Below are 8,570 nucleotides of genomic sequence, written 5' to 3'. Positions count from 1 at the left end.
TGTGGGATCCTGGATGCTGACCCAGCACAACTGCCCAAATCTGACAGCATTTAATCCATAGTTTTTTGGTAAAGTTACCATTTTTAAAATACAGTATGCAGGGACATGTGAAATCTGGAGTGGTGACGTTTGCACTTCACTTTTTGCCATCAATACCCCCAGGAAAAAACAGGGATTGTAAAATTTGGGGGAAATACAGACTCTGCCCTCGTAGAATTTTTTGAAAAAGGAGAAGTGAGACCATTGCATCCACAGGTGCTGGGAGAAACTCGTGGTGAGACCCCACCATGCTGCATCATTGGGCTGCCCATCTTTATCTTTGGCCAAGCTGGCTGATTTGGGGAGGAAAATGAGAATTTGGGTGCTGGGCCAGGGCCCACCGATTTTGTGGTGTGGGGACAGGGCTGGGGGTGACAGCAGGAGGAGCCAGGGATTCGGGAGGGTTTGGATGGAGTCTGAGCTTGGAGAAATAAATCGGGTGCTGGTGCTGCTGCAGCGTCCCCGGGCCCAGGGTGGCACCGGCCTGTCCTGAGCCCCGGGCTGGACACGGACAGGGCTGGCTGGCCCCGTGCTGGAGCATCCCGGGAGTGGGAGAACAGGTCCAGCCTCCCCTCCCGGCTGGGCTGGCACCGATCCTGCGGGGCTGGGGACAGAGTGACCCTGTGCCACTGCTGGGGCACACGGGGGCCGTGCGGTCCGGCTGGGTGCCCTCAGCGAGGGACAGTGTGGGGCACCGGCGGCCCCGTGGCCTCCCCGGGCAGTGCCAGCAGCAGGGGGGGTGTGGATTTTCCTGCCACACGGAGAAATCCCATCTGTGCCAGCCTGGCTGGGTCACTAAGGAGGAGCCTGGCACCAGGAGCTCCCGGCCCCGGGGGGCACGGGCCGAGCTGGGGGTGCAAACAAATCCCCGGGGTTTGCAAGGAAACACTGGGGCAGCTTTTCCTCCTCCAAGGAATCGGGTTTCCCGCCTGCCGAGAAGGAGCTGCAGGAGCGTGGAAGCCTCGGCAGCAAAGCCCCTTTTTTTTAGCTCCTGTTGTGGCAGCAGTCAAGCAAAACAAATAAATAAATAAATAAATAACATTCCCAACATTTCCTGCAGCACATCGGCTGCTTTGGCGTTTAATTGCTTGGGAGGGGCCGGGAATAAACCCACACTGGAGCTGCACAACAGGACCTTGCCCATGGCCAGGACAAGGAAGCAGCTGCTGCTCCAGCCCTGATGCCTGTGCACTCACGGAGTAAGGAAATAAAACCCTGGGCCAAAGGTTTGATTTTACGCTTTATTTCAAAAAAAAGAAAACACAAAACAAGAACACCATAACCCCAAAAAACACTCGAATTTCAAACAATTATATTAATGGCGCTGCTCTTGCAGCCAACTGGGAGAAGATTCGTGGTTGCAGACCAACTGCTTGAGGGCATTTCGGTTCTCAAACCTCCAAGTATAAATAATTTCTCCATCAATATCAGAAAATAACTTATTATATATCTTAGCATAAAAACGTGAGAATTATCATCCCAAAAATACAACACCATTGCTGGCAAAAGGCCTCGATTAACCTTGTTTGCTCGTTAAGGTGTTTAAAGCAGGAACTTTAAGTGGCACTTAAGGACAGAAAGAGTGAGGGGTGTTCTCGGGAGGGCACCCCAGGCACGTCGGGCTGGGCTCATCCCTTGTTTTCCTTGGCTCCCACACTCGGCATCGCTCGGCTCCAGTCCCACGCTTCGCTCCACTGCAGCCAAACCCCCCCCGACGTCAGTTTTAGCTTTATAATTTTATATTTTTTTTTTCTTGGTGTTGGGTTTTATTTTTCCTCCCCCCCCCCCCCCACCCCCTGGAATCCTGGAGCCGGGACAGGGAGTTCCTTCCTGAGCAACTGCGAAAGTCTTGCACCACTCCAGCGGGATGGGGCCGGGCTCGGGGTCACCGCTCCGGGAGGTTGATCACCGGCACCCACTGGTCCAGGTACCGGCTCTCCCGGCAGAAACACATCAGCTGACTCAGCGCTGGATCCTTCCACTGCGAGGCCTGCGGGTTCTGGAAAGGGGACGGCAAAAAGCTTCAGCAGGGCAGCAAAAACAGCCCGAGCGCGGCACGGGGGGGGAAAAACAAAAAGCACAGCAGAAGGTCCAGGAGTGTGAATCATCTTAAATTGCTACCGAGGCAAACAAACAAGTCAAGCCTGGAAGCATGTGAGGAGTTTAGCTTTGGACTCTGGGGCAGAGTAGGGAAGGGAAAAAAAAAAAAAAAGAGGGAGAGATAAAAGGGGAGAGGGAAGGGAAAAAAAAAGGGAAAAATAAAGAGGGGAGGGGAAAAATAGAGAAGGGGAAAGGAGGAAAAATACGGAAACCTCCCCCAGAACAACAGGAGAAAGAGGGGAAAAACAAAGGAGAAAGATGGGGGAGATAAAGCAGAAAAAGGGGAGCAGGACCCCGCTTTCCCCGGGGCGCGGGAAGCCCCGCGGGACCCCCGGTGCCGGCCCGCTGAGGCCGCGGGTTCGAGCCCCGGGCGCGGCATGTCGAGGGGTCCCGGCCGGCAGCGGGGAGCCGCGGGTGTCCCCCCGCGGTGGCGGCCCGGGCTCACCGTGACGAGCACGCAGTGCAGGTCCGCGGGCGGGTCGGGGCCCGCGGCGGGCAGCAGCAGCTGCGCCAGGCGCGCCGGGTTGCTGACGCGCAGGATGTTGATGTCGTTCTCGCAGCAGAAGGCCCGCAGCAGAGTGAAGTGGATCTGCAGCGCCGCGTCCCCCGCCTCCTCCTCCTCGGCCGCCAGCAGGCACAGCACCACGTTATCGGGGTCCCTGCGGGGCACCGCCGTCACCGCGGGCGCACCGGGCAGGGGGCAGCGGGGGGGTACGGGGGGTCACTCACACGTTGAGCAGCTTGGCCGCCTCGTAGACGCCGAGGGTGAGGCTCCGCTGGCTCAGCGCCTTGCTCAGCACCTCCTCGAGCGCGTCCCCCGCCTGCTCCATCCTGCGCCGGGACACGCGGCACCGGCCGTCACCGGCCACCCCGCGCCGCTCCCCGCCCGACCCCCGCCGCCCCCCCGGCCTCACCTCCCGGCGGCGCGGCGCTCCCCGGGCAGCTCCTCCAGAGTCATCACGGGGGCGAGGGCACGGGGACAGAGCCGGACGCGGGACACGGACGGACACTGGGCACAGGACACCGGGCACAGGACACGGACGGACACCGGGCACAGGACACCGGGCACAGGACACGGCCGCCCTCCGGCCGCTCCGGCCCCGCCGCCTGTGCCGGACAAAGGCGCCCCGCGCGCGCTACCCCCGCCCGCCCCGGCCAACCCGCGCCGCCCTCATTTGCATACCCCGCTGCCATTGGCTTATGCAAATAAGACCACGCCCACCTGTTGCGGAGCCCGGCCGGGCCTGACCCCGCTCGGAGCGGTCGGGAACGGGGACAGGGAACGGGAACGGGAACGGGAATGGGAATGGGAATGGGACACGGGCAGGGACACCTGCCACAGACCAGCCTGCTCCCAGCACCAGTGTCCAGCCTGGCCTTGGACACTGCCAGGGATCCAGGGGCAGCCCCAGCTGCTCTGGGCACCCTGTGCCAGGGCCTGCCCACCCTCCCAGGGAACAATTCCTTCCCAATCTCCCATCCATCCCTGCCCTCTGGCACTGGGAAGCCATTCCCTGTGTCCTGTCCCTCCACGCCTTGTCCCCAGTCCCTCTCCAGCTCTCCTGGAGCCCCTTCAGGCCCTGCCAGGGGCTCTGAGCTCTCCCTGGAGCCTTCTCCTCTCCAGGTGAGCACCCCCAGCTCTGCCAGCCTGGCTCCAGAGCAGAGGGGCTCCAGCCCTGCAGCAGCTCCGGGGCCTCCTCTGGATTTCTCCAGCAGCTCCAAGTCCTCCTGGTGTTGATCCCAGGGCTGGGGCAGCTCTGCAGGTGGGGCCTCACCTGAGAGGGGCAGTGGGACAGAATCCCATCCTTCGATGGATGCAGTTCTCTGTCTTCCCTGCCTCCACAGGGATTACACTCTTGCAGTGCTCCTTCCAGGGGACACCAGTGTGCTCAGGACACAGCCTCACCAACCTTCAAACACAGGGACAATGTTTGCCACAGGGAACAACGTGGCTGCCCCTGGATCCCTGGCAGTGCCCAAGGCCAGGCTGGATAGGGCTTGGAGCACCCTGGGACAGTGGAAGGTGTCCCTGCCATGGCAGGGGTGGCACTGGTTGATCTTTAAGGTCCCTCCCAACCTAAACCAGTCTGTGGTTCTGTGATCTCTCCCTTTGCAGGTTTCCAAGAACTGGGTGCTTCTCCGGGAAGCTGCTCCCACTCCAGATGTTCCGTGTCAGCCCTGCAGACCTCCGGGGAGGATTTCTCCTGACGGGTGCTGTGTCAAAGCTTTCTCAGCTGTTGCACCCAAACCCCTCCATCCGGTGCCAGAGCTCTTTCCCAGCCTGGCTGTGGGCTGGCACATTCCCACAGGCTCCATAGAGCAGGGCTGCAGTCGGGACCCTTGGTGGTCCCTCACGGAGATTTTGGCAGCGTGTGCTTTAAAGTTTTGCTTGTGTCAGTGTTTTCCTCCAGCTCCTGAACAGCAGGAGCCATTTTCCACAGTGGTGTTTGCCGAAGCACAATGTGCAGAGGGTGGTGCCGAGCTGCTCTCCGTGCACCTCCTGCAGGATCACTGAATTGGCCATCTGGGACACGAGATGCCACAGCGTCCTGGGATGGTTTGGGTTGGAAGGGACCTTAGGGACTGTTTTGTCCCACCCCCTGCCTTGGCAGGGACAGCTCCCACCATCCCAGGTTTCTACAAGCCCTGTCCAGCCTGGAACACTTCAGGGACATAGGAAACCATTTCTAGAGCAGAATGCAAAGGGTGATTTCAGTACCCCCCGGTTGTGTTGGCTCCGGGAGGAAACCTCGCAGGAGTTTGTTCTGCAAGTGCCCCCCCGGCTGGGCTCTGGCTGCCCCCGTCCTGCTGCTGCAGCCTGATGAGACCCGACACGACTTAACGAAGCCCACAGCGCTGGGAGAAAGGGGGAAAAAAGCCCTTTTTGCATCAGGTGGAGGGGTGGCAGATGGCCGGACCGCGGCAAAACAGGTGGGAGCATTGTGTGGTGACCCTCCGAATTAAGTTCGCTTAATTTGCTGTATCTCTATTAGCAACTGCAGGCTCCGGCTCTGCGGCGAGGGCTCCGGCCCCGCAGCCCCATCTGTGCCGGCCCCAGAGCTAAATCTGTCTCGGAGGCAGCTGGGAGGCAGCTGAAGCCTCTTTTCTCTCTCCTGGGCGGCGGCAGCTCCGGGACCTGGCGGGCAGTGCTCTGAAACTGCGCTTTCCCTGCAGGCTTCCCGGCTGGGAAGCAGTTTTCCTGACTCTCCCTTTTCCCAGAGGAGCAGCAGGGATGCTCGGGAGGTGCCTGGGTGCCTCGGCTCTGCTGCGGGGACAGTGGGTGGCTGTGCTGGGATGTGCTGTGGCTGCCGGCCTGGGCAGCCCGGGATGGAGCCGGACCCGCAGTTGTCCCTCCGTCAGTTCCCAGCTGGCAGCTGCTGCTAAACCTTCCTTTCATCGCCTGCCAAAAGTGGCCGGGGTGTTTTGCTCTCCCCCTGCCCTTTAATCCTGACTTTCATCATTCACCAGGCTGTGCTTGCCCTCCCCTCCGTGTTCAGCATCACAGAGTCGGGGGTCAGGAGCTGTGTCGGGCTCAGCCAAGGGGTTCAGCTTTTCCCCCCACCCGGCAGACCCTCACCCCAAATGTTCTCTGGCTGTGGGGTTTGGCTGCCCGTGGTTGGAGGCAGCTTGGCGAGCAGTGGGTTAACCCCCGGGGATGTGGGAGATGCCCACTGGAGCCCTCGATGGGAGCTGTGCTGGGGAGGACTTCTGGGCCAGCTGGAGAGGTGCTTCCTGCACGTCAGAGCCTCAAGTTGTTTAATTTCAGTTTTTGGGAATGAGACCAACCATCAAACAGTGTCGGTGAGAGGTGACAAAGCCCCGTCCCTGCCGGAGCCACCGGCAGACAGCCAAGGCCCTTCCCGGGGGCTGCCTCCGGGTGGTCCCGGCCCCTGAGCCCCGCGGGGCCTTCTGCTCCCTTCCCACTTGGCTCTCTGCTGTCCCTTGTTTGGGTGTCCCTGATCCGTTCCCTTCTTTCCCTGCATTGCCCTGTCCTACATGGGGCTTCTGTCCAGCCCCGCTGGCCCCTTGACCATCCCGCTGCTGGGGGCAGATCCCGCTGTGTCCGTTTGCTGGGACACCCTGCCCATCCCCTGGGCAGCCCACGCTGCTGTGCCAGGGCCGCTGAGTGTTCCCAGTCCCCTCCGGATCCGCTGGATACCGAGGGCAGCGGGTGCTGCTGCAAAGCAAACGCCAGCTTGCACATTCCAGGGGCGGCCTCTGGTCCAGCAGCCGCTGTTTTCCCAGTGCCACCAGTTCCGTGTCACCGACCTGACCCCGGTGCCCCAGCTCGCTGCTGTGTCCAGCTTCCAGCTTCCCAGAGCAGGGCATGCCACCCCAGACCCTTGCAGGAGCAGATCCCCCGGGCTCTGACACCCAGGAAACTTTGGCTTTGCCTCCCTGTGGAGCAGGGCAGAAGCCTGGGGTTGCCCCAGGGTCCAGCTTCCCTGGCACCATCAGTGCCATGTCCCCTCCAGCACTGGCAGCACAACAAGAGCAAGAAGGCACTTTCCCCCTGTTTTCCTTGGAGTTTCTCCATCCCTGATGGAACTAAAAGCGGGGTTCAGCTGGAGCCACCCCTGCTGGCGTTCAGGGTTTGACTTTGGCCAGACCTGGGAGCACACAGGGAAGCCAGGAAGTCTGGGCCTGGCTGGGTTTGGCTCTAGAGCTGGGCACGGTGCCAGCAGCTTTCTCAACCTCCCAGGTCACGGGAGTGCAGCTGAGAGCCCAGCTCGGTGGCACGGAGCAGGGATGGGACTTCCCTGGAACAGACAGCCACCTCCTGCCTGGCCCAGGCTCCTGTGCAGGCTCCTGACTGGGGGCTACCTCTCCCGAAGGTGGGAGGGCAGGGGGCTGGGGGGCTGCGGGATCTGGGATGTGTTTATCCCACCTGGTTTGCCTGCACTCAGCACATTCCTGTGGCCCTCCGTGGTGCTGGAACATCGCTGGGTCCCCCTGGCTGCAGCACTCTGGGGCTCGGCAGCAGGAACTCTGCAAACAGGGAGCACAAGTGGGAGCCTGGGAGTGCTTTAATGGCTTTAAACTGAAGGAGGGGGGTGGAAATTAGAGATTAGGAGGAAATTCTTGGCTGTGAGGGCGGTGAGACCCTGGCAGCTGTGGCTGCTCCATTCCTGGAAGTGCTCAAAGCCGGGTTGGACAGGGCTTGGAACAGCCTGGGATAGTGGAAGGTGTCCCTGCCCACTCCCCAGGAGAGTGGAACTGGATGAGCTCTAAGGTCGCTTCCAGCCCAAACCATCCCAGCATTCTATGATTTTACGGATCACCCATGTCCCACCACCCTGGGTAGCTGCTGGAATGTCTTTTCCTTCCCCAGCCTGTGAGGTGCTGCCCCAGCAAGTCCCTGCTCGGCTCCCAGCAGCTCCTCATACCTGTGAATTCAGGGCAGCAGAAACCTGTGCTGCTGCTGGCAGGGAAATTCCATCTGCCTGCCATCCCTTGCCCTGGATGCATCCCTCCACCCCTCCTCCCTGCATGGAGCAGGTGTTTTTCCCACCCTGTGCAGGCCGGGCTCACGTGGCAGCCTCGAGTGCTGGTGGGAATCATCCGGCCGGGCAGCGCCGGGCGAAGTCCAGGATGGGGACAGGGAGAGCTGCAGGAAAATAAAAACAAACTTTGTCCATTTAATGGCAGCATGGAGCCATAAACCAGCACACGAGTGGCTCTTCCGTGAGGGAACACTGTCCTGCCCCACAAGGAATTGGCTTCCTGTGCCCTGCTGGAGACACCCAGCCTCCCACGGGCAGCTCCCTGTTTCCCAGGTGCTTTGCTTTCCCTGTGCATGCAGAAGAGCTCCGGTATGAGCAGAGGGTGGGCTGGACCGTCCCCAAACCAGCCCCCAGTCATGAACATGGAATCAGGGGACCAGGGTGGTTCAGCCTCCAGTCAGAGTTACATTTACTGGTGTTCTGTGGGCAGCAGGGAGCTCAGGGGGGGACATTAAATCGTTCATCTGAATTCATTTTGTCTCCTATAAATACACGGAGTGGGAAGAGTGTTTGGAAAGCAAAGGGGAAGGACCTTGGAGCGAAGCCCTGAGTTCGATGGTCATTGCAGTAGAGATAATGAGACTGGGGTGTTTATTTGAGAGCAGATTACAAAATATAAACTAAAATATACAATATAAAATGTATATAATGTTTATGAGACCCCATTGTAGAGCTGCCTCCAGCCCTGGGGTCCAACAGCAGGAGGACTTGGAGCTGCTGGAGGGATTCCAGAGGAGCTCCCGGAGCTGCTCCAAGGCTGGAGTCCCTCTGCTCTGGAGCCAGGCTGGCAGAGCTGGGGGTGCTCACCTGGAGAGGAGAAGGCTCCAGGGAGAGCTCAGAGCCCCTGGCAGGGCCTGAAGGGGCTCCAGAAGAGCTGGAGAGGGACTGGGGACAAGGCGTGGAGGGACAGGACACAGGGAATGGCTT

The 8,570-nt window shown here is 60.3% G+C and overlaps 1 protein-coding gene and 1 long non-coding RNA gene across 2 annotated transcripts; both read right to left on the bottom strand.

The window, feature by feature from the left end:
* Positions 1 to 1,266: 1,266 nt before the first annotated feature.
* Positions 1,267 to 3,276, bottom strand: GADD45A (growth arrest and DNA damage inducible alpha). The gene is made up of 4 exons (XM_069023666.1): positions 3,054 to 3,276; positions 2,869 to 2,970; positions 2,585 to 2,798; positions 1,267 to 2,038 (listed from the first exon to the last, which is right to left on the bottom strand). Exons 1-4 carry the CDS (start codon positions 3,095 to 3,097, stop codon positions 1,925 to 1,927), a joined length of 474 nt encoding a protein of 157 aa, XP_068879767.1. The 5' UTR covers positions 3,098 to 3,276; the 3' UTR covers positions 1,267 to 1,924.
* Positions 3,277 to 3,753: 477 nt separating this feature from the next.
* Positions 3,754 to 7,616, bottom strand: LOC138114380 (uncharacterized). Its single transcript, XR_011152603.1, has 3 exons — positions 7,527 to 7,616; positions 7,028 to 7,128; positions 3,754 to 4,049 (listed from the first exon to the last, which is right to left on the bottom strand). It is a non-coding gene; the product is annotated as an uncharacterized lncRNA (long non-coding RNA).
* Positions 7,617 to 8,570: the final 954 nt, after the last annotated feature.

This window comes from Aphelocoma coerulescens, chromosome 8 (genome assembly GCF_041296385.1).
Source record: "Aphelocoma coerulescens isolate FSJ_1873_10779 chromosome 8, UR_Acoe_1.0, whole genome shotgun sequence".
Lineage (NCBI taxonomy): Eukaryota > Metazoa > Chordata > Aves > Passeriformes > Corvidae > Aphelocoma > Aphelocoma coerulescens.
Note: the sequence above shows the minus strand (reverse complement) of the source record. Positions and strands in the feature narration are given on the sequence as shown.